General features: G+C 46.9%; 1 protein-coding gene and 1 long non-coding RNA gene across 2 annotated transcripts in view; one reads left to right on the top strand and one right to left on the bottom strand.

Moving 5' to 3' along the window:
- The window catches only part of GLG1 (golgi glycoprotein 1), a 176,766-nt gene extending 166,860 nt beyond the window's left edge, over positions 1 to 9,906 (bottom strand). Inside the window, exon 1 of the mRNA XM_084644808.1 lies at positions 9,575 to 9,906. Within this exon, the coding sequence (XP_084500934.1) occupies positions 9,575 to 9,877 (303 nt within the window). The 5' untranslated portion in view covers positions 9,878 to 9,906. The remainder of the gene's footprint in view (positions 1 to 9,574) is intronic.
- Positions 9,907 to 10,161: 255 nt separating this feature from the next.
- LOC311529069 lies at positions 10,162 to 15,462 on the top strand. The gene is made up of 3 exons (XR_014713762.1): positions 10,162 to 10,319; positions 13,404 to 13,727; positions 14,242 to 15,462. It is a non-coding gene; the product is annotated as an uncharacterized lncRNA (long non-coding RNA).
- Positions 15,463 to 24,014: the final 8,552 nt, after the last annotated feature.

Genomic DNA, 24,014 nt, shown 5'->3' with positions numbered 1-24,014 from the left:
ATCAAGGCACACAAGAAAAGTAATGCACCACCTGGGAACAATGAGGGCTTTGGAGAGGCCACTACTACCCCAGTGTGAGCATCTGCAGCAGTGCAAAAAGACACCACACCTCACACCTTTGCCTTTGCAGCTGATGTCACTCAGACCTCATTCGTCTAAATCCAAAACTCAGTTTTCTTGCTAACCTATTGTCCCCGATACTTGACTCTCTCTGCTTAACTACTCTGGTCCATAACCAATTATCTGCTTACTGATTTATTCCTCAAATTTTTTTTTCTAACTCACTGATTCATCCAGAATTGTGGGTCTGTAGAATTTGCTGTCTTCCTGATTCATATAAAAAACCAACTCCCTGCAGGGCCACCCATTCGTACAGCTCTTCTCTCGCCATACCCTTCCCTGCATTGCAGCCTCTCCCTTTTTCTCCAGCAGCTCAATTTCCCATTCCTGTTACTCTCCCTGTGATAGGTCCCACCAGCTCTGTCTATGCCTCTCTCCCACGCCCATAATATCTGCCTCCAGTGGGATCTATCCCAAACTAGGCCTTCCTCCCATTCCAATCTTCATCTCCTGCAACTGATTCCATCCCCGGCTCCTTCTTTCCCTCCGCTCCATCCGACCACCCCCTGTCCCCTAACTGCCCCCCAGGACCTCCTAGCTCCCCCTTCCCCCGCCCCCTTACCATGCTGCTCAGAGCGGCAGGACAGACTTGATGGAAAGCCTAGGAGGTGGGCAGGCGCAAGCTGCACTGCTCGTGCGGCGGCATAGCTGTGGGGCGGAGGGAAGCGGGGGAGGGGCCGGGGCGAGCTTCCCTGGCCTGGAGCTCAGGGGCCAGGCACGACTGGCCCGCAGGCCATAGTTTGCCCATCTCTGGTCTAGAAGTACCTACATGGGGAAGAGATTCTGGTAATGGGCATCCCTTTAATGCAGCTGAAAAAGACAAGAGATCTAATATTTGGAATTCAAGAGATGTGAACCCACAGCGTTCCTTGGTGAAGGCTTTACATAAAGACTGGATATCTTTAAGATATTCTGTAGCTCAAACAGAAGTTATGGTCTTAACAGCCAGTGTTTCAGACTACCACCATCCAGTTCCTGGTCAAATTTCAAATTATCCAATCAATTTACCAGGAAAGGCTAAGCTCCAGGAGAACGCACATTCATGCAGGATAAGAAAGCAAGATCTTTTTCTTGCCATTGCAATGTGTAAACATCCCATAACTTAAACGGTCAAGGATAATGAAGGATCTTCAATTACGTATTAAAAAAACAAAACCTTAGTTTCAAAATCCAGTTAAGACTGCTAAGTGTCAACAATGTAGTTATCTCACCCTTTACAAAACCCAAGCACTTAAAAGTAAAAATAGTTATGGATATTGTTTCATATCCAAAGAAATGCACATTTCATCATAACTGACAGATTTTAATGCACTTGTTACAGATTTCAGTATCTAAATATTTTCTTCCAAGAGATACTCAATGACTGCTTCTCCATAACGGAGCACCTCTGGCTAGACCCAAGAAACAGCATTTCAGCAGACTTCCACTGCACAAATGATTAAGGAACTTTTAGACATGAGTAAGAGGTCTCTCCACCCCATGCACTTTCAGAGCTTCTTGAAAGAGAAGGGTGCTGAGTCAGCTTTTTTAAAAATTGAATCTGCAAAAATGGACTCAAAAACAGGAAATAACTGTAGAGCAGGGGTTCCCAAACTTGGCTCATGGCTTATTCAGGGTAAGCCCCTGGCGGGCCGCGAGACACTTTGTTTACCTAAGCATCCGCAGATAGGGCCGCTCGCAGCTGCCAGTTGCCACGGTTCGCCGTCCCCAGCCAATGGTAGCTACAGGAAGCGGAGGCCCTGCTATATAGCTTATTTAAGTCCTATGAATTAGCTACTAAAATGCCATTTACAAATGTTTAACTACTTAAGTCACAAAAGAGGGAAAAATTGGCTGTGCAATTACTCTTGCAAGCAGACAGAGGTCAAGCGAGGACCCACTAGCATCAAGGGCTACTTATGTCCTTGATTTTGGGCTCAAGAGCACAATCCCATCCTACCAAAAGCAGTTCTGTGGCTAAGCACACAGCTTCTACAGTGGACCTCTGTGGGATAGGGAAGTCATATCCTAAAGGAGACCTGGATGATACCCGACAGACTTCTAGGTACCTAATTTGACTAACAGTTTATCAAGCAAATCTGAGTTGTAAAAACAGGAAGTCCGATTAATTTGAGGAAAGTGACTTCTAAGGAACAGAGAGAAGCTAAAGCAGCAAACTGCTTTACCTGGCCGTTTTAAAGTTAAATGCCAGAGCAATAGACGATTCTAGCCTCATTATATCAATAGTAATCATTCTGAAATTATGTATTATTTTTAAAAAAGGAAATCAGATGAAGCTATAATATTGAGAGCCTCAACTACAATTATAAAGCAATAGATATCTCAGTTTCAAAGCAGCTGCAATAGGATTTTTTGCTTAGGGCACCTTTCAGAGACTCTCAAAATGCTTCATAGACGGGCATAAGTATCATCTCCATTTTACAGATGAAGACACTGACGTACAGAAAGGTTAGATGATTTTATCTGCTTCCTGCAGCAAGTCAGGAATACAGCCCAGATGATCTTCCATCAACTATTGTATGCTAACTGCCCTGTAAGGAAAGACCTATACTGTTTCTAGGTTCTTGTATAGCTGCCACCATTATCATGCTATCTGAAGTGCCAGGCCCATTTCAAAGTCTAAAAATAAGATGGTGAAATTAATTCTATTGTTCTCAATTGAACATATCACGTTTGCAACTTTGAACCAAATTCTCAATGATTTAAGGAGGAGCTGATGTTTATTTAGGTGGAAACAAACACTTATGCAAGGTCAATACTGCCCTGCACTTTGGACTACATGGGTGTGAACTGCAGCACAGCAGAAGGGAACTAAAAGGTTCCTAGTTCATGTTACCATTCCTCTTTAAAGAGGTGCCTTTTAGTTCCTGCCCCAGGCCTCCACACAGGGCAGTTACAGCATAAGCACATTAGTGCACACAGCAATTCGCACTCTGCAGTGCAAAGTGCAGGCTGTACAGACAAGTCCTTAGACCTGATTACACTGTTTCCCTTTTACAGCCAGCTGCTTCACCCACCTTGGGAGGCAGTGTATCTATACAGTAATGACCATGGGCTGTGGGTCAGTTCTCAAATTCTAATCTTTGCTCAGCCACTGACTTGCTGTCTGGACTTGAGCAAATCGCATTATTTCTTTGCCTCAGAGTAGCCATCTATAAATGGGAACACTTATCACCTACCCCATAGGGGTGCTGTGAGAATTAGTTAATGTTTCAATGCTCTGTACATTTTAAAGCACAATAAGATGACCATTATATCAAGTTAGTTCAATGAGCAGGTAATACACACATAACCCATCCTTTTAACAGTAAGACTATTAAGCGCCTCTAACAATTCAGGAGGATGTCTAAGATGGTACAGGAAACACTGACAGTTATGAAGTGAGCCCAATAACTTGTGTTTGGCTAAAGCATAGCTTCCAGAAAGGCCTCCAGTCTGAAACTAAAAAACATCAAGAAATGGAGAATCCATCACTTCCTTTGTAGTTTATTCCAATAATCAATCATCCTCAGTCTTCAAAATGTGTTCCTTGTTTCCAGTTTGAGCCTGGCTACAGTTTCCAGCCACTGATTCCGGTTATGCCTTTCTAACCTTGATTAAACAGCCTTTTACCATCCTGAATTTTCTCCCCAGGAAGGTACTTATACTTTAAAACATCAGAAATGTTTTTGCTGATGCCCCTGGAAAAGGACTCAGGGCGAGGGGGGGAGTGAGGGGAAGAAAGTTACTGTTGTACTGAGTATTGTTTTTGTTAACCCCTGTTTAACACATTCATGATAGCTTTTCTTCCAAATGTCTATGTTTGTAGGAGACTGATACCCCCAATTTTTCAACTGAGGGTTCTAAGAGACTGGACACAACCAATCCATCAACTGTGGGCTGAGAAAACACGCATTCTAGTTCTCTAGTCTCCATGAAATTATGCAGAAAAACCAGGAAACATGTGTTACTTTCCTTTGATATATCCAGAGTAACAAGTAGATATTAAAATAAAGGATGTTCAGGCTTTCGTTAGACATCATAAAAAAACAAGGTCATATGGGGGCTAGTTCAATCTGCTGGGGTTAGCATACTGATGTATGAGCCAGCAACTCCCCCATTATTAACTTGCTGGTATGGGAAAGAAACCTAGCTGTCCAGGCAGAAGAGGACATTAGAAGCACTGGGTAACTCAAGCAGGTTATCATAGAATCATAGAATATCAGGGTTGGAAGGGACCTCAGGAGGTCATCTAGTCCAAAGCCCTGCTCAAAGCAGGACCGATCCCCAATTAAATCATCCCAGCCAGGGCTTTGTCAAGCCTGACCTTAAAAACTTCTAAGGAAGGAGATTCCACCACCTCCCTAGGTAACGCATTCCAGTGTATTCTCCACTTCAGGAGAATATTTAAGATATAGTATTAAGACAATCAGATCATGCTCAAGTTACCACAACCTACTTGGTGCTCAGCAGCCAGATTGCTTTTACAATCTTATTCATTACTTGTACTGCAAGACTGCTTAGAGGCCCTGTCAGGAACTGGGACCCTGTTGTGCTATTCATTGTACACACAATAAAAAGATAGTATCTCCTAAAACACTTTGAAATCTATTTTACTGGGCTCAGGATTCTTAACTTCCTCACCTTAAAATTTTGGTTTTAGAAAGAGTTATTGTATGGCCACCACTTTGCATGTTTGCTTTACAAACACTGTAGGACCTCTTAAATAAAGCCATAACTTTACAGAAGATGACTAGTTTTAGACAGCATTTGTTCCCGCAAACTCTTCCCTCCATTTCCAACCTGAAGGCAGGGTGTCTTGGATGACATATTGAACAGAATAAAGAGCATAGAGCACACCTTCCCACATGCTACTCAATGCTGGTTAGTAACTGGTTAACACTGTTGAGACTCAAAATACTGACGGGGTAAACTGCAGAAACTCTCAGTATGCAAAAAGTCAAGATACTGTAGGCCTTTCAAATAACCATTTTAATTTACTTCTCGGTAGTGAACCTTTGAGAGGTAAAAACAGATACTGATATATCATGACATTGCTCATCAGAACTATTACACTGCAGATTAATCATTGTGCTGTACCTGACAGTATCCTTTATCAGTCAAAAATCAAACAAACACATGGGATTCCGTTCAGACTGCAGAACTGTACCCTGGGAGTGAAATCAAAATCACATTGGATTGGATGATGCCCTGTCACAAAGTGGGGTGTAAACTAAAAGATTTATTTGTAGTGCTACTAGCCCCAGATGTCAGACACTACTAGAGCTTACGGAAGAATACCAGTGGACGGGTAAGATAAAGAGATGTATTGCAAGGGGAACAGAGAAAAGCAGAAGTGGTAGTAACAGAAAAACTGAAGAAAATGAAAGGGAGGGGCAAGAAGTGTCTACCCCAAAAACAGTATGGCTTCTCTAAAACGTGCTACCTCCCAAAAATCCCATTCAGGCATCAATTGAGTGGTATAAAACAACAGGAAGGGGTTAGTAACCCATGGTAAAACACAAAAATGGGCTATATCTGTAAAAAGTTATTTTATACCATTTTGAGACATGTCATGTTTTTTAATTAAACCTGAAAGACAGCTTAACTAAATAGCAAAAACTTCTAATTTAAGGTTAGAAAGAATCTTAGTTTGTTTGGGTGTTTTGTTTTGTTTTTTTAATTTAGGAAGTGATCACTGTCATTCCTAAGCCAATGGTACAAGCCCACCCCAATGAGGCTAACCATAAGTCACTGATATCTGCTAGCTCTGATAACAAAAGAGAAATGAGGACAGTTCTTAGCACATATTTCCACTTCACAAAATACCATTACTTATCAGAGGCACCAAGTACTGAACAGATCATAAGGACTGACCTCGAGTGTTCCCTCTAATATTTCTTACCCATGTGCAGAATGAATTTTGTTATGTGTACCAATATGGAGGTGATGTGTGACACACCTTCATATTGGTACACGTAACAAAATTTATGTGGTGGGGCTGGGGCCGAGGGGTTTGGAGCATGGGTAGGAGTTCAGGGCTGGGGCAGAAGGTTGAGATGTAGGGATGTGAGGGCTCTGGCTAGGGGTACAGGATCTGGTGTGGGGCCAGGGATGAGGGGTTTGGGATGCAGGAAGATGGTCTGGGTCTACAGCGGGGAGAGAGGACTCCTCCCAGCTCTCTCTCTCCCCATAGCACCTGGGCTGGGATGGGGAGGGTGGGGAATAGGAGAGGCACCTCTCCCCACCACGGCAGCTCCAGGGCTAGGCTCACAGGTTCAGAGCTGGGTTCGGGCTGCCCAAGCCACGGCAGGTTGAGGGCCAGGCTAAGCTGGAGCCTGGGTAAGGACGCCCCTGCTGTGCCAGGTCCCCGGGCGGGTTCCCCAAGCACCTGCACCCCGCTAAAACCTGCTGTGCAGCCATGTGGCTTACAGGGAACTTAGCTAACCTCACCCCTCCTCCCCCAGCACTCCCTGAAGGTGCTTCCTAGAGCTTCAGATCTGATATTACCAGGCCGATATGGGGAAACTGGCACCACTGACTCCTATTGCAGCTACATGGTGGATAGAAATATATTGTGTTTATTTAACAACTTTCACTTCAAAGTGCTTCAAGCTACACAGATGTACAGACCTACATATGCAAAGAACCACTGAAGTCCTTCTGGGGCTGAGAACATCATACAGCGAAAACACAACAATGGAGTTAGGAGGTAAACCTCCGGAACACAAGGACACTGGAACAAGCCCCCTTAGTCTCCAGAGCTAGCAAAGCAGTACTTTCCATAGGCACTGGGAGATACTGATTGATTTTTAAAAGTCAAAATGCCCCAACACTTCCCCTCAAAAATATTTTTTAAAAAAAAATTGTAAACAAAACACCAAAGCCAGTCCAAGCAGGAATTTTACTCCAAAAAGTCAAAACCAGAAACTCCATGAAGTCTGTCTGCTAGGGACTTTGCTAATAATGCCACTGATTTTTTGTAGAAGGCAATGAGATGCTATGGGGTGATTGGCAGCAGTATGAGCTACAGCTTACTTCATCGGATGCATTCAGTGGAAAACACAGTGCGGAGATTTATATACGTAGAGAACATGAAACAATGGGTGTTACCATACACACTGTAAGGAGAGTGATCACTTAAGGTGAGCTATTACCAGCAGGAGTGGAGACGGGACCTTTTGTAGTGATAATCAAGGTGGGCCGTTTCCAGCAGTTGACAAGAACGTCTGAGGAACGCTGGGGGGTGGAAACACGGGGAAATAGTAACTTTGTTTCACAACGTGTAACTATCAATCACAGAAGACAAAAAGCTTTTTGTTAAATTGAGAACTCAATGCAACCAGTCTCTTCTCTCACTCAAACAGGAATCTATCACACAGCTGGATTTTGCTGCCAATATGCTTTGAGCATATAGCTTTTGATTGCTCTTACAGACTTCTTACTAGTACCGCAGCTTCATATGTACCCCATTTATATGAGCACTTATAGAAAAATAAGAGGCAGATGTAAAACCACCACACATGTTCACCAAGTTGTTTTACTACAGCAGTAAAAATCACAACTCAACAAAAGAAAGGGCCCCACTTATAGGGTTATCAGAATCCCAGACCATGCTTTGATTCCTCTGCTCAGCTTACCATCCATCAAAAACATATATTAGATAAACTTAAGGGAGGATATAAAATTCTTTCAACGTTAAAAGCCCAGTTGTTGTTTGAAGGGAGTAAGAAAAAATGAAACAAATGGACAAGCCACTCTTCTGAATAGATTGTAGGTTCATGCAATCCATCTGGTATCCTCCTTCCTGAAGTAGATGTTACCTGGTGCTTCAGAGGAAAGCAAAACCTTCAGTGCACCCAGGCCAGTTGTGCAGTACTGTATATCGAGAAGCAGGAGAAAGGACTACCCTTCTCTTACCATAGAAAGCTTCTAATAAAAATTAAGTTCAGTGACAGTTTTTAATCCCAATCTCAATAGCTACATTAGGAAGTAATAATTTCTTCTTTCTAAATTTACTGGCCATTAATTTAAGCTAGTGAAACAGACCTAATGTGTACAGATGAAAAATACAGTATGATGCACATTCAACAGGAACTGACATATGAGTCAGAAAACAGATCCTGCAATCCCAGTACCTTGTCTCCAAACAGCAGTCTAATACCCAGTGTTTCAAAGAAAAGAGACCCACTATAATGCACCTAACCGATTACTGCTGTACATTGGATAGAGGAAGGGGATTCCTTCCCAGCCCGTAGGCTAAAGACCTGAAAGAGGACATGAGACACTCCTTTTTTCAATTAAATTTACTAGACAGCAGTTCAAATACATTTAACACACACCTAATCCTTCCCCAATCCTAGTAACTACTAACAAATAAGGACCAAACTGAATGAATGATAGCTTGACATGACTTAGTTTAATAAAGGCATCAATCCAGAATTCTGTGACCAAGAAAAATATGGCCATACTCTGGATACTCTATCAAAACACCTGCAACCCCATTTGTGGTATGAGCAGCACAATTATGAATACACAGTGTAATAATTACCATCAAGCTATCAAAAGATAAAAGCTCTAAACAGAGGTCAAGTACAGAATTAAGTTAACTGACAAAAGGGGGATCAAGTCCGGCTACCTCTACACAAAACAATACAGACAATTGTACTGCCCTTCACCAGTGGCTCTCAACCTTTTCAGACAAATGTACCTCTTTTCAGGAATCTGATTGGTCTTGTGTACCCTCAAGTTACACCTCACTTAAAAACTATTTGCTTACAAAACCAGACATAAAAATACAAGTGTTGCAGCACACTACTACTGAAAAAGTTGCCTACTTTCTCATTTATGCCATACAGTTATAAAATAAATCGACTGAAATATAAATATTGTACTTACATTTCAATGAATAGTGTATAAAAGCAGTATAAACAAGTCATTGTATGTATGACATTTTAGTTTGCACTCACTTTGCTAGTGCTTTTTATGTAGCCTGTTGTAAAACCAGGCAAATACCTAGAGGAGTTGATGTAGCCCCTGGAAGACCTCTGTGTACCCCCAGGGATACATGTACCCCTGGTGAGAATCACTGCCCTACACGCTGTCATCATTCAGCAGCATTTGCAATTTAAACACCAAAGAAGTAATCGTGGTGCCGTCAGGGCCTCAGCTCTAAATCAGAGGGGAGGGTGCCCCCCACGAACCACACTCCCCTCCCCGCCAGCAGCACCACGGCCAGTGCTCCCACCCCAGCAGGCGCAGAGGCACGGCCAGGGTCCGCTGCCCTCCGCAGGCTCTCACCCGGCCCGCAGGCTCTCACCCGGCCCGCAGGCTCTCACCCGGCCCCCTCCCGACGCACGCCGCGAGCAGACCCTGCCTCTGCCCCTCTCGCCCCCCCCGGCGCCCTCAGCTCCCGCCAAGCCGCCAGGCAGCGGCCGGGCTAGCAACTCCCCGCGCCCGCCCCGCGCCCGCCCACCTCTCTCACGTCCTGCAGGCACTCCAGCACGGCCAGGTTGTTGGCCCAGCTGTGCTTGGGGCAGACCCGGCTCACGTCCTCGCGGCAGGCGGGCTCGTCCGCCAGCTTCCACCCGCCGCTGGAGCCGCCGCGGGGCCCCCGGCCCCCGGGGCCCGGCCCGCCCGCCGGGACCTGCTGCGGGGCGCCCGGGCCAGCTGGCCCCAGGCCGGGCCCCTCTGCGGCCGGCTCCGCGGCCGAGAGCGAGAGCAGCAGCAGCGCCAGCGGGCCTGGCCAGCGGCTCCGGACACGTCCGCACGGCGCCATCTTGGATCCGACACCCTCCAGCCCGCTTGCCGCCCCACCGCACGCAGCGCGTATGCAAATCAGCGCGCCGCCACGGGATGACGCCACCGCGCAGCCGGGGGGGCCGCCAGGGCCTGGACAGATCCGCCCCCAGCACAGAGCCACGCCCCTTTCTCTGGCGCGGGCGGCCCAGCCCTGTCAGGATCCGCGCGCCGCGCATGCGCTCGCCCCTCCCGCGCCTGTCCGTGGCTGGCGCCGGCCGCGCCCAGCGCCTGAGCTCCGCCTCCTCCCGCCGCGGGGCTCTGAGGCCCCCGGGCCCCGCCAGCGCCCCCGGCCTAGCGCCCTCTGCTGGCGAGCCCCGAGCTCTCGCCTTCGGGTCGGCCGAGTCCCGTCGCGGCAGGCCCGGCTGCAGGCGGGGGCGGAGCGGCCGGGGCCGCGGAGAGGCCTGCGCGTGGCAAGGCAGGTGGGGACGGCGTGGGCCGCTGCCCCGGGCTCTGTCCGCAGTCACGCGGGGCGGGACCGGTGGCCAGCCGGGCCCCAAAGGTCGTTAATCCAGATCGTGTGGTCGCCTGGCACTGCGCGGGGGCGCCTGCGAGTGTGTGACTTAAAGCGGTGTCAGCGGCCCGTGCGGTGCGCAGCGCACTGCTGAGCCCGCCTGTGCCGGCCTCCAGAGCAGCCGCCTGTGGGTCCCCGTCCGCAGAGAGAGCAGGCGGCCTTGCGCCGCCTCAGAGACGGGCGCGCTTAGCCCAGCAGGAGCGTCGGTGAGCTGCAGCTCAGGAAAGCTCATGCTGGGATGAGTGTGTTAGTCTCTGAGGTGCCGCAAGGCCGCCTGCTCTCTCTGTTCTACGGTTCAGTCCGCCGTGACCCATGGCCAGAAAGGGTTAAGCAGCTCCCAGGCTAAATGACCCAGATTCAACCGTTAGGGACGTGGTGGCAGATAGTGTTTGTGCTTTTCTACATTTATACGTATCTATTGGTGGGGGTTAACCGTGTAATCAAACAGGTCCTAGCTATGCGGTATTCCGTTAATTCAGAGATCAAAAGGAGATCCTAACGTTTAAATGAACTGTAAAAATAGTAAAAAGAAAAGGAGGACTTGTGGCACCTTAGAGAGTAACCAATTTATTTGAGCATGAGCTTTCATGAGCTACAGCTCACTTCATCGGACGCATGCCGTGGAAACTGCAGAAGACATTATATACACAGAGACCATGAAACAATACCTCCTCCCACCCCACTCTCCTGCTGGTAATAGCTTATCTAAAGTGACCACTCTCCTTACAATGTGTATGATAACCAAGGTGGGCCATTTCCAGCATAAATCCAAGTTTAACAAGAATGTCTGGGGGGGGCGGGTAGGAAAAAGCAAGGGGAAATAGGCTACCTTGCATAATGACTTAGCCACTCCCAGTCTCTATTTAAGCCTAAATTAATAGTGTCCAATTTGCAAATGAATTCCAATTCAGCAGTTTCTCACTGGAGTCTGGATTTGAAGTTTTTTTGTTTTAAGATAGCGACCTTCATGTCTGTAATTGCGTGACCAGAGAGATTGAAGTGTTCTCCGACTGGTTTATGAATGTTATAATTCTTGACATCTGATTTGTGTCCATTTATTCTTTTACGTAGAGACTGTCCAGTTTGACCAAGGTACATGGCAGAGGGGCATTGCTGGCACATGATGGCATATATCACATTGGTGGATGTGCAGGTGAACGAGCCTCTGATCGTGTGGCTGATATTATTAGGCCCCGTGATGGTGTCCCCTGAATAGATATGTGTACACAGTTGGCAACGGGCTTTGTTGCAAGGATAGGTTCCTGGGTTAGTGGTTCTGTTGTGTGGTATGTGGTTGTTGGTGAGTATTTGCTTCAGGTTGGGGGGCTGTCTGTAGGCAAGAACTGGCCTGTCTCCCAAGATTTGTGAGACAAACACCTACAAGATCTCTATCAAGCATTCTTACAACTACAATACCCACCTGCGGAAGTGAAGAAACAGATTGATAGAGCCAGAAGCGTTCCCAGAAGTCACCTACTACAGGACAGGCCTAACAAAGAAAATAACAGAACGCCACTAGCCGTCACCTTCAGCCCCCAACTAAAACCCCTCCAACGCATTATTAAGGATCTACAACCTATCCTGAAGGATGACCCAACACTCTCACAAATCTTGGGAGACAGGCCAGTCCTTGCCTCCAGACAGCCCCCCAACCTGAAGCAAATACTCACCAACAACCACATACCACACAACAGAACCACTAACCCAGGAACCTATCCTTGCAACAAAGCCCGTTGCCAACTGTCCCCACATATCTATTCAGGGGACACCATCACGGGGCCGAATAATATCAGCCACACGATCAGAGGCTCGTTCACCTGCACATCCAATGTGATATATGCCATCATGTGCCAGCAATGCCCCTCTGCCATGTACCTTGGTCAGACTGGACAGTCTCTACGTAAAAGAATAAATGGACACAAATCAGATGTCAAGAATTATAACATTCATAAACCAGTCGGAGAACACTTCAATCTCTCTGGTCACGCAATCACAGACATGAAGGTCACTATCTTACAACAAAAAAACTTCAAATCCAGACTCCAGCGAGAAACTGCTGAATTGGAATTCATTTGCAAATTGGACACTATTAATTTAGGCTTAAATAGAGACTGGGAGTGGCTAAGTCATTATGCAAGGTAGCCTATTTCCCCTTGCTTTTTCCTACCCGCCCCCCCAGGCGTTCTTGTTAAACTTGGATTTATGCTGGAAATGGCCCACCTTGGTTATCATACACATTGTAAGGAGAGTGGTCAGTTTGGATGAGCTATTACCAGCAGGAGAGTGAGTTTGTATGTATGTGTGTGTGTGTGTGTGTGTGTGGGCGGGGGGGGGGTGATAAAACCTGGATTTGTGCTGGAAATGGCCCACCTTGATTATCATGCACATTGTAGGGAGGGTGGTCACTTTGGATGAACTATTACCAGCAGGAGAGTGAGTTTGTGTGTGTATGGGGGTGGGGGGTGAGAAAACCTGGATTTGTGCTGGAAATGGTCCACCTTGATTATCATACACATTGTAAAGAGAGTGGTCACTTTGGATGGGCTATTACCAGCAGGAGATTGAGTTTGTTGAGGGGAGAGGGGAGGGCGGAGGGTGAGAAAACCTGGATTTGTGCTGGAAATGGCCCAACTTGATTATCGTACACATTGTAAGGAGAGTGATCACTTTAGATAAGCTATTACCAGCAGGAGAGTGGGGTGGGAGGAGGTATTGTTTCATGGTCTCTGTGTATATAATGTCTTCTGCAGTTTCCACAGTATGCATCCGATGAAGTAAGCTGTAGCTCACAAAAGCTTATGCTCAAATAAATTGGTTAGTCTCTAAGGTGCCACAAGTACTCCTTTTCTTTTTGCGAATACAGACTAACACAGCTGTTACTCTGAAACCTGTAAAAATAGTGATATCACTGTATTCATATCTCTTTGAAATGAATATCAAATCACCTGCGAATTGTGGAAAACAGGCAATTGCTTTTTGTTTATCCCTGTAGCTAATTACTGGTGAAGCTTAGGAAATAGGTCTACTTCAAAGTCTCCATGATTGCCCATTGTTCGCCTAAGGACTCTGAGCTGTCAAAAGAAGGCCTGGAACTGTATAAAGATATCTTGGGTCCTGATCCTTTTTATATCATTTCTGCTTGATGCTTCATGCGGGGAAAGGTTGAGTCGTAAGACTGAGATCTCCAGTCCCATCTGGATCACCCTGATTGTGAACATTGGACTATAACTTATGGACTAATTTTAAAATAACTCTTTGCAACTATGAAGCTCACCATCTCCACTATGAATCTGATCTCAGAACTGTACTCATGTCTGTACGTAAACTGATCTTTTAACCAGTACTCTCTCTCTTCTTTAATAAATTTTAGTTTAGTTAATAAGGATTAGCTGTAAGTGTGTATTTGGGTAAGATCTGAAATATTCATTAACCTGGGAGGCAATGTGTCTGATCCTTTGGGATTGGTAGAACCTTCTTATATGATGAATAAGATTGTCAGTAGTCCTCATCATATTTGACTTGGGGGTGTGGGTGGAGGCTTAAGGCTGGGATGCTTTAAGGGCACTGTGTTGTCAGCTAAAGCTGGGTACCAGTAAGGTATTATAGAAGCTATTTTGTGCTTGCTTGGTAAATCTAAGTATTGGAATATCCACCAGCTTTGGGGATAGTCTGATCCATTCTTTGCAGTTTACCCTAATTGAGTGACCACAGTATGGCTCCCCTGGGATTCTGGTCACAGTGGCAGTATGAGAAAATATCTTATTTGAGCTTACTTCAGCCATACCTGGCAGTACATTAAAGATCTTATGATGAACACATCTGTTGTGTAGGTCACTCAGAAGCAAGCTTCATAGTCAGCCATATCTGGTACAGGAACATGACATGGAGTCAGAAGTAAGCTACAACCAAAGGAGAACAGAAACAGAAGGAAAAAAGCAACAAAGGTTGCAAAAAGAAGGAACAAAGCAACAAAGTTTGCAGGATCTCATCAGCATGCCACTCTTCAATGCCCAGAGAACTTCTGCTTTGACAAATGGATAGACTGGACCCCGTATTTTGCAAGATTTGTAATTGCAAATAAGTTCCACACAAAAATCCTAGAGCTATATAGGTATCATCTTTAATTTTTGCTATGAGGAAGCATGCAGAGCATCTCTTTAAATCCTTTGACTTTAACTGATGACACAAAGATGACTGTGAAAGGGTTCTAGCTGTGTTTGATGCATACTTTATACCTTAGAGAAATGTGGTTTATGAAAGAGCACGTTTTCACCAGAGAATTCATGAGCCAGGGGAAAATGTTGAATGTTTTATAAGAGGCCTGCATACTGTGGCGTTGCACTTTATATGATTTTATGAAAATATCCTAATGAGTGTGAATATAATGTAACTGGAATATGCTTCATGCAAAAGGTCTCTTGTAAGGTGTCATTACAAAGCTTATAATCTACTAAGTGTGGTCATCATATTGGTACGTATGTATCATTCTTGTATCTGAAAAAGAAATGGGAAATATAACTCTGAGGGCCTATTGTAATTATGCAAAGTGTGGGCCATTAATGGTGGTTTGGAATCTTGATGGCTCCCGGCAACCAGGACAATTGACTGTGGATGGCTCTGTTTGCAGGCTGGCCTTCCTGTGAGTCAGGCTGGGAGGAATGAAGGCTTGGGGTCTCACAGGACATGTGCCATGTCACCTGGTCCTGGAATCCATCTTAAACCTGGTGCTTTTCCATTTAGAAGGAGGGGTGGGGATGCAGAGAAACAAAAAATTCCCGCATTGTGCCAAAGCTATATAAGGGGGTGGAACAGAACAAAGGGGGCTACAATCATGAGAAATCCCCTCGCTACCACCTGAGCTGGAACAAGGGCTGTACCAAGGGAAAGGATTGTGCCCAGACTAGGAAGGCCTCCAGTCTGTGATAGAAGTTTACTGAAACATCTGAGGGTGAGGCTTTATCTGTATTCAGTTTTTTTACTGTACTAGGCTTAAACTTGCGGGTTTTATTTTATTTTGCTTGGTAATTCACTTTGTTCTGTCTGTTATTACTTGGAACCACTTAAATCCTACTTTTGGTATTTAATAAAATCACTTTTTACTTATTAATTAACCTAGAGTAAGTATTAATACCTGGGGGGCAAACAGCTGTGCATCTCTCTCTATCAGTGTTATAGAGGGTGAACAATTTATGAGTTTACCCTGTATAAGCTTTATACATGGTAAAATGGATTTATTTGGGGTTTGGGCCCCATTGGGAGCTGGGCATCTGAGTGTTGGAGACAGAAACACTTCTTAAGCTGTTTTCCAGTTAAGCCTGCAGCTGTTAGGGGACATGGTTCAGACCTGGGTCTGGGTTTGTAGCAGACTAGCTTGTCTGGCTCAAGCAGGCAAGGTTCTGAAGTCCCAAGCTGGCAGGGAAACGGCTTAGAGGTAGTCCCAGCATATCAGTTGGCAGTTCCCAAAGGGTTTTCTGTGATCCAACCTGTCACATATACATTGGTTGAAAACTGATTTGGGGAATGCAAAAAACATGACAGTATCAGAGACAGGATGGTTATTGGGTTAACAGATAAAAATCTTTCACAGCAGCTACAATTGAAGACAGACTTGATCCTAGCCATAGCTATACAGAAGCAAAGCAGTTTGAACAACAGACCAAAAGGTAGGGGGAAACCTGAAACACCTGAAACTACCTTAGAAGCTATAAAGATACTTGAGTGTTAAAACTCATCATCATAAAACCTATGTGGCAAGGAGAGAGAACTCCCAGAACCAGAGGGACAAATTCCAGCCTGCATGCTCAAGGTATGGAAAAGTCATATTCCAAGAGATGTCTGTCCAGACAGAGGTGCACGGTGTAATAAATGCAGAAAATGGGGAAGTTACTCACCTTGCAGTAACTGAAGTTCTTCGAGATGTGTGTCCCTGTGGGTGCTCCACTCTAGGTGTCGGTGCGTCCTGGCACCATTGATCGGAGATTTTTGGTAGCAGTGCCTGGTCGGGACGCAGACACTCAGTTGGTATCTCCCATCTCGTTGGAATCTTCGTGAGCACCTGCATCCCGCACTCCCCTCAGTTCCTTCTCTACTGTGGCGCGATTATACTAGTACTCCAAAGTAGAGGGGAGGTGGGTGGGGAGTGGAGCACGCACAGGGACACACATCTTGAAGAACTTCAATTACTGCAAGGTGAGTAACTTCCCCTTCTTCTTCGAGTGCTGTCACTGTGGGTGCTCCACTCTAGGTGAATGTGTAGCAGTACCCACTATCGTCAGTGGGACTTTGGAGATAAGGCAGTGAGTACTGTAGAGAGTACTGTATGGCCTACTATGGTGTCTGCTGTGGTATCTTGCGTGATAGAATAGTGTTTGGCAATCGTGTGTTCAGATGACCATGTAGCCACTCAACAGAAGTCAGAAATGGGTACGTTATGTAGGAAGGCAACGGATGTCGACACAGCTCAAGTGGAATGAGTTCTAATGCCTTCGGGCGGTTGAATATTTTGAATATTGTAAGAGGATCTGATGCAGTCAGAGAACCACTTGGACAGACATTGTTTAGAGATAGCCGTACCTTTCGATCTTTCGGTGATGGAGACAAAGAGTCATGGAGATTTACGAAATGGCTTAGTCCTGTCTAACTAAAAGGCAGTTGCTTGCCTGACATTGAGAGTATGTAGGGATGCCTCGTGTGGAGTCTTGTGAGGTTTGGGATACAAAATAGGCAAGTATATTGGTTGGTTAAGGTGGATACTACCTTAGGGAGAAATTCAGGATGTGGTCTCAGAGTGACTTTGTCTTTGGAGAAGATTGTGTAGGGAGGATGGGCCATCAGGGCGCTTATTTCACCTACTCTCCTTGCTGATGTTATTGCAACTAAGAAAGCCACCTTCATGGACATATGGAGAAGAGAGGAGGTAGCCAAAGGCTCGAATGGAGGTTTCATGAGAGCATGAAGAACGAGGTTAAGATTCCATGTAGCTGCCGTTGGGTAAATTTCAGGGTAGCAATTTTGCAGGCCCGTGAGAAATCGTTTTATGGTGGGGTGGGTAAAGCGTGAATAACCTTCTAACAGGTCATGTAAGGTGGTAAGTGCCGCCAGGTGTACTTTGATGGAGCTGAGCGAAAGTCCGTCCTGTTTTAGTTTCAGGAGGTAGTCTAGAATGTTAGGGAGGGTCACCGTATTGGGCATTAAGTGATTAACTTACTTCTGCAGGTAAGTTTTACGAGTGGAGTTTTTTCTACTGTGCAGGAGGCTGTATCGGACTTGCTCGGAACAGGCTAGTTCATGGGTTTAGAACCATGAAGGAACCAGGCTGTCAGGTGGAGCTTTTGGAGCTGCGGGTGAAGAACCCATCCATTGGGAAAGGAGATCTGGTTTTTTGGGGAGAGCCCGTGGATGACGGGAGGACATGCGGAATAGGTAAGGATACCACGTCTGTCTCTGCCAAGCAGGGGCAATAAGGGTGACTCAGGCCTTGTCGTCTACGATCTTCCAAAGAACCCTGTGTAGCAGAGGGATTGGTGGGAAGGTGTAGAGGAGAGAGTTGTTCCACGGGATGAGGAACGTGTCTCCTACAGATGCAGTCCCGAGTCTCGCTCTGGAGCAAAACAGCCGATATTTTTGATTCTGGGTTGTGGCAAAGAGGTCTACTGATGGGATATCCCAGAGGGAGAAGATCTGTTGAAGTACTGCGGGATGCAGTTCCCATTCGTGTTCTGTTGAGAAGTGTCTGCTGAGTGTGTCGGCAGTAGTGTTGTGGCAGTCTGGTAGGTAGGAAGTGATGATTTGTATTTGATGTTGTATGCACCAATTCCACAGTTGGATGGCTTCCATCCATAGGGAATGTGATCGGGCTCCCCCTTGTCTGTTGATGTAGTACATACATGCTATGTTGTCTGTTAAGACCCAAATAGATTTGTTCTTTATGAGGGGAAGAAAGTGAAGGCATGCTCGCCTCACAGCTCTGAGCTCTAAGATTTATGTGTAGGTGCGTCTCTGATGCGGACCATCGGCCTTGTGCCCTGTGTCCCCCTAGATGCGCTCCCCAGCCGATTAGGGAAGCATCCGTGGTGAGCATGAGTGTTGGGGATCGTTGCTGGAAGTGAACCTCCATGCAGAGGTTTTCTGATCTTGTCCACCAATGTAGGGAAGCTAGAACATTGGGAGGAGGAGTTAGCAGCGTCCTTAAGGTGTGTCTTTTGGGTTTGAAATTGGAGTTGAGCCAGCCCGGAAGACATCTCATGTGTAGCCTGGCAAACTGGACCACAAAGGCGGTGGCTGCCATGTGACCAAGGAGCTGTAGACAGATTCTTGCTTGCGTCCTGGGACGCATAGAGAGTGTACATGTGAGCTGTGTGATAGCAAGGAATCTCTGATATGGGAGCGAGACTGTGCTCTGGCTTGAGTTGAAATGAGTTCCGATGAACTCGATCTGTTGTGTAGGTGTCAGGGTGGATTTTTGGATGTTTATTTGGAGGCCTAGGCTGTGAAAGAAGGAGATAGCGAAATGGGTAGCTTGAAGTGTCTCGCCATAGGAGTTGCCCTTGATGAGGCAATCATCCAGATAGGGGAAAAGTGTGATCCCATGTTTGTGGAGGTGAGCCACGACCATGGCTAGAGTTTGGAAAAGACTCTTGGCGCTGTGGAGAGGCCAAAAGGAAGAAAGAACTCTTTATTGAAAATGGTCATGACCGATTGTGAATTGTAGGAAGTGTCTTTCAGCTGAATGAATTGATATATGAAAATAAGCATCCTGTAGGTCAAGGGCTGTGAACCAGTCCCCTTGATCCAGTGCAGGAATTATTATGCCCAGTATGACCATCTTGAATTTTTGTATCCTCACCAATTTGTTCAGTCAGCGTAGATCTAGTATAGGCCTCCATCCCCCGGTCTCTTTGTGGGTCAGAAAGTGATGGGAGTAGAACCCTTTCCCTCGATGTTGCATTGGCACAGGTTCTGCTGTGCCTAGCTGGAGAAGGTGAGCCACTTCTGTGCAAAGTAGGTGCTCATGAGAGGGGTCCCTGAAGAGGGACGGAGAAGGGTAGGAGGATAGGATATGAATGGGATAGAGTAACCGGACTGAACTATTTCGAGGACCCAGTGATCCTGTGTAATACGCTGCCAGGCATGTTGGAAACTCTGGAGCCGGTGACCAAATGGGCAAGTAGGCTGTGGAATCAAGGGGTGGTCACGCAGACCCTCAACCAACGTTTCAAAATTGTTGTTTATTCCCGGATGGGTGGGAGGTGGTTGCTTGAACTTGATTTTGTTTGCGCTTAGGGGTCTAGAGCGATTCCTATTCACGTCATATGGTTTGGGTTGAGGCCGATAATATTGTTGTGTGCATGGTCTTTGGTAAGGTTGGTATCGTTGTCTCCTGGGAAGAGATGGGTGAATACCCATGGTGTGCAGTGTCGCTCTAGAATCTTTCATAGTGTGAAGTAGTTCATCAGTTTTTTTGGAAAACAGTTTGTCTTTATGAAAGGGGAGGTCCTCCACTTTGGTCTGCAGATCTTTATGGATGCCAGATGCAGAAAGCCATGAAGATCTGCGCATCACCACAGCAGTTGCAGTAGTACGGGCTGCTGTGTCCGCCGTGTCTAAAGAGGCTTGTAGGGCCGTTCTGGAAATCAATTGGCCTTTGCTCAGAATTGATTTAAAGTCCACTCTCCTATCCTCTGGAATGTAGGAGGCAAATTCAAAAAGTTTATTGTAGTTATCAAAGTCATAGCTGGCGAGGCGTCCAGAGTAGTTTGCAATCCTGAATTGTAGAGTGGAGGACGTGTAAACCTTGCGACCCAAGTCCTTGTCTTGCAGGGTGGGCCGATATTGTGGCTGTTTCGTCCTTTGTGCGACTGCATCCATGACGAGAGAGTTCAGCTGTGGGTGAGAAAATAGGAAGTCAGCATCCTTAGCAGGAACATAGTATTTACGTTCGGCCTTTCTGCAGGTAGGTAATAAAGAAGCTGGAGTTTGCCAGAGAGTGTCAGCTGGTTCCACTAGTGCTTCATTTATAGGGAGCGCGATCTTTGAGGGTGCAGAGGGTTGAAGGATTCTGAGGAGTTTGTGTTGTGTCTCCTGAACCTCTTCTAGGGGGATGTCTTGACTGAGTACCACCCTCTTGAAAAGCTCTTGAAATTGTTTACAGTTGTCCATGTTCTGTGGAGGTGGGGGTGGGGAGAGGGCTCCGTCTGGAGCAGATGAAGAATTAGGGTTCGGTGAGTCAGGATATGGTTTGTAGCTCACATTCTCAGGAGGGGGTTCAGGTACTCTAGAAGTGGACGGAGCTGGAGTTTGAGGCACAGAAGCGGGTAGTGGTTTCGTGGAAGAGGTCTGAGGATGAGTGGTAGGAGGATGTGGCCAAGGGTACCACTGGGGCCAAGGCACAGAGTAGGAGAACCCAGGTTCAGTCCATGGGGGGCGGGACGGGAGGGAAAGTAGGGAAACTGAGGCTGGTGGCTGTGGACCGTAGCCTGAGGTGGAAGAGGGTCCGGTGGAGGAGGAGAGGCAGGTGGGGAGAACTCTGCCTGCTGCTGTATATCGGGTTCACTGTCAGTGAAGGTAGTCAGTGCAGGTGGTGAGAGCGGCTGTTCGAAGAGTGAGCCCTGTGTATCCAGGAGAGGAGAGTTAGGCTCAGGTGGCACTGTGAGGTCACATTGAGTGAGGAACTGCTGCTCCTGCTCCCTGGGCTGCACCCAGCCTGGACTGTGCTCTCGCGCATTAGCGAGTGAACATGAAAGTGTCAGCGGTGCCGCGGTCTGTTGGAGGTGCCCTGCAGGGGGTCGGCTGCTGGTGCCGGGGCAGGAGGCAGGCTCAGAGACGACATTCTCCCCAGCACCGGGGCAGAGCGCGCAGTTGGCGCTGCGGCTATTTTTCACGCAGGGGGGTCAGTGCTGATGTCCTTGTCGGCACCGGGGCAGAGAGGGTTTTAGTGCTGAGGCGCTTGGTGCTGCAGAAACCTTCCCGGTACGGGAGGTCGGGTTCCTGCCTCCGCGGTCTGTGGGAGCCGTGGCTGAGGCTTTAGAAAGAGCTGAGGCACCTGCCTGTGGCACGGTCAGCACAGAGGGTAAGGATCTCATGGGAGACCCTTTACCCTTGTCAGAGTCTCTCCTATGAGACTGCTGTGCTTTTTGCCTCTGTTCCAAAGAGGGTGAAGCAACGCTCCCCACTGATTCAGATCTGCCCGGGGAGCGTGTAGGAGCAGGTTTAACTTTCCCCGTCTCTGAAAGCCGCAGGTCCCTGTCGCACCGAGCCCTTGACTTGAGGCTCGTAGAGCGGACGCACTTTGCAGGGATGTGGGTTTCCCCAAGGCAGTTCACACAATGTGAGTCCCATCGGACCGTGGCATGGAGTCCTGACAGGAAACACACTTTTTGAATCCTGAAGCCCCTGGCATTATGATCTAGAAATGGCAGGGGAGAGTGTCTCAGCAGGAGACAAGCCTGAAGTGAAAAGGTTTTTTTGTTGTTTGTTTGTTGTTTGTTTTTTAACTAAGTAACTATGTAACTACACTAAAGGAAGGGAAACAACTGGGATGTAACTAATAACTATTTCTATATTCTTTGTTACTTTTTTGCTACAGAGATCAGGGAAGGGAAGTAGCACTGCCCCGAGACCCGTCTTCAGCCAGGGATGGTTGAGAAGGAACTGAGGAGGGTGCGGGATGCAGGCGCTCAGGAAGATTACAACAAGATGGGAGATACCAACTGAGCACCTGCATCCCGACCAGGAGCTGCTACCAAAAATCTCCGATCAACGGCACTGGGTCACACCGACACCTAGAGTGGAGCACCAACAGGGACAGCACTCAAAGAAGAAATTGACAATTTACAGCTGTTTGCTGCACCAAAGCAGTCAGGGAGTTGACTTGTTACAGACAGACAGTCAGTCAATAGCTATTCTTACTGGGATCTATCACTTGTGATGACCTAGCGCCTACCTAGGAATCCCTGTTGAGGTTACAGGGACAAACCATCCCAATGAGTTGAAAGAATAGTAAATATGGCAGACGACCAGCTTGGCTTAATGGTGAAATCCTAGCGGATCTTAAACATAAAAAAGAAGCTTACAAGAAGTGGAAGGTTGGACATATGACCAGGGAAGAGTATAAAAATATTGCTCGGGCATGTAGGAATGTTATCAGGAGGGCCAAATCGCACCTGGAGCTGCAGCTAGCCAGAGATGTCAAGAGTAACAAGAAGGGTTTCTTCAGGTATGTTGGCAACAAGAAGAAAGCCAAGGAATGTGTGGGCCCCTTACTGAATGAGGGAGGCAACCTAGTGACAGAGGATGTGGAAAAAGCTAATGTACTCAATGCTTTTTTTGCCTCTGTTTTCACTAACAAGGTCAGCTCCCAGACTGCTGCGCTGGGCATCACAAAATGGGGAAGAGATGGCCAGCCCTCTGTGGAGATAGAGGTGGTTAGGGACTATTTAGAAAAGCTGGACGTGCACAAGTCCATGGGGCCGGACGAGTTGCATCTGAGAGTGCTGAAGGAATTGGCGGCTGTGATTGCAGAGCCATTGGCCATTATCTTTGAAAACTCGTGGCGAACCGGGGAAGTCCCGGATGACTGGAAAAAGGCTAATGTAGTGCCAATCTTTAAAAAAGGGAAGAAGGAGGATCCTGGGAACTACAGGCCAGTCAGCCTCACCTCAGTCCCTGGAAAAATCATGGAGCAGGTCCTCAAAGAATCAATCCTGAAGCACTTGCATGAGAGGAAAGTGATCAGGAACAGCCAGCATGGATTCACCAAGGGAAGGTCATGCCTGACTAATCTAATCGCCTTTTATGATGAGATTACTGGTTCTGTGGATGAAGGGAAAGCAGTGGATGTATTGTTTCTTGACTTTAGCAAAGCTTTTGACACGGTCTCCCATAGTATTCTTGTCAGCAAGTTAAGGAAGTATGGGCTGGATGAATGCACTATAAGGTGGGTAGAAAGCTGGCTAGATTGTCGGGCTCAACGGGTAGTGATCAATGGCTCCATGTCTAGTTGGCAGCCGGTATCAAGTGGAGTGCCCCAAGGGTCGGTCCTGGGGCCGGTTTTATTCAATATCTTCATAAATGATCTGGAGGATGGTGTGGATTGCACTCTCAGCAAATTTGCGGATGATACTAAACTGGGAGGAGTGGTAGATATGCTGGAGGGGAGGGATAGGATACAGAAGGACCTAGACCAATTGGAAGATTGGGCCAAAAGGAATCTGATGAGGTTCAATAAGGATAAGTGCAGGGTCCTGCACTTAGGACGGAAGAACCCAATGCACAGCTACAGACTAGGGACCGAATGGCTAGGCAGCAGTTCTGCGGAAAAGGACCTAGGGGTGACAGTGGACGAGAAGCTGGATATGAGTCAGCAGTGTGCCCTTGTTGCCAAGAAGGCCAATGGCATTTTGGGATGTATAAGTAGGGGCATAGCGAGCAGATCGAGGGACATGATCGTTCCCCTCTATTCGACATTGGTGAGGCCTCATCTGGAGTACTGTGTCCAGTTTTGGGCCCCACACTTCAAGAAGGATGTGGATAAATTGGAGAGAGTCCAGCGAAGGGCAACAAAAATGATTAGGGGACTGGAACACATGAGTTATGAGGAGAGGCT

The sequence above is a fragment of the Lepidochelys olivacea genome (genome assembly GCF_965140295.1).
Source record: "Lepidochelys olivacea isolate rLepOli2 genome assembly, chromosome: 12".
Lineage (NCBI taxonomy): Eukaryota > Metazoa > Chordata > Testudines > Cheloniidae > Lepidochelys > Lepidochelys olivacea.
This window is presented reverse-complemented; position numbering and strand designations above follow the sequence as displayed.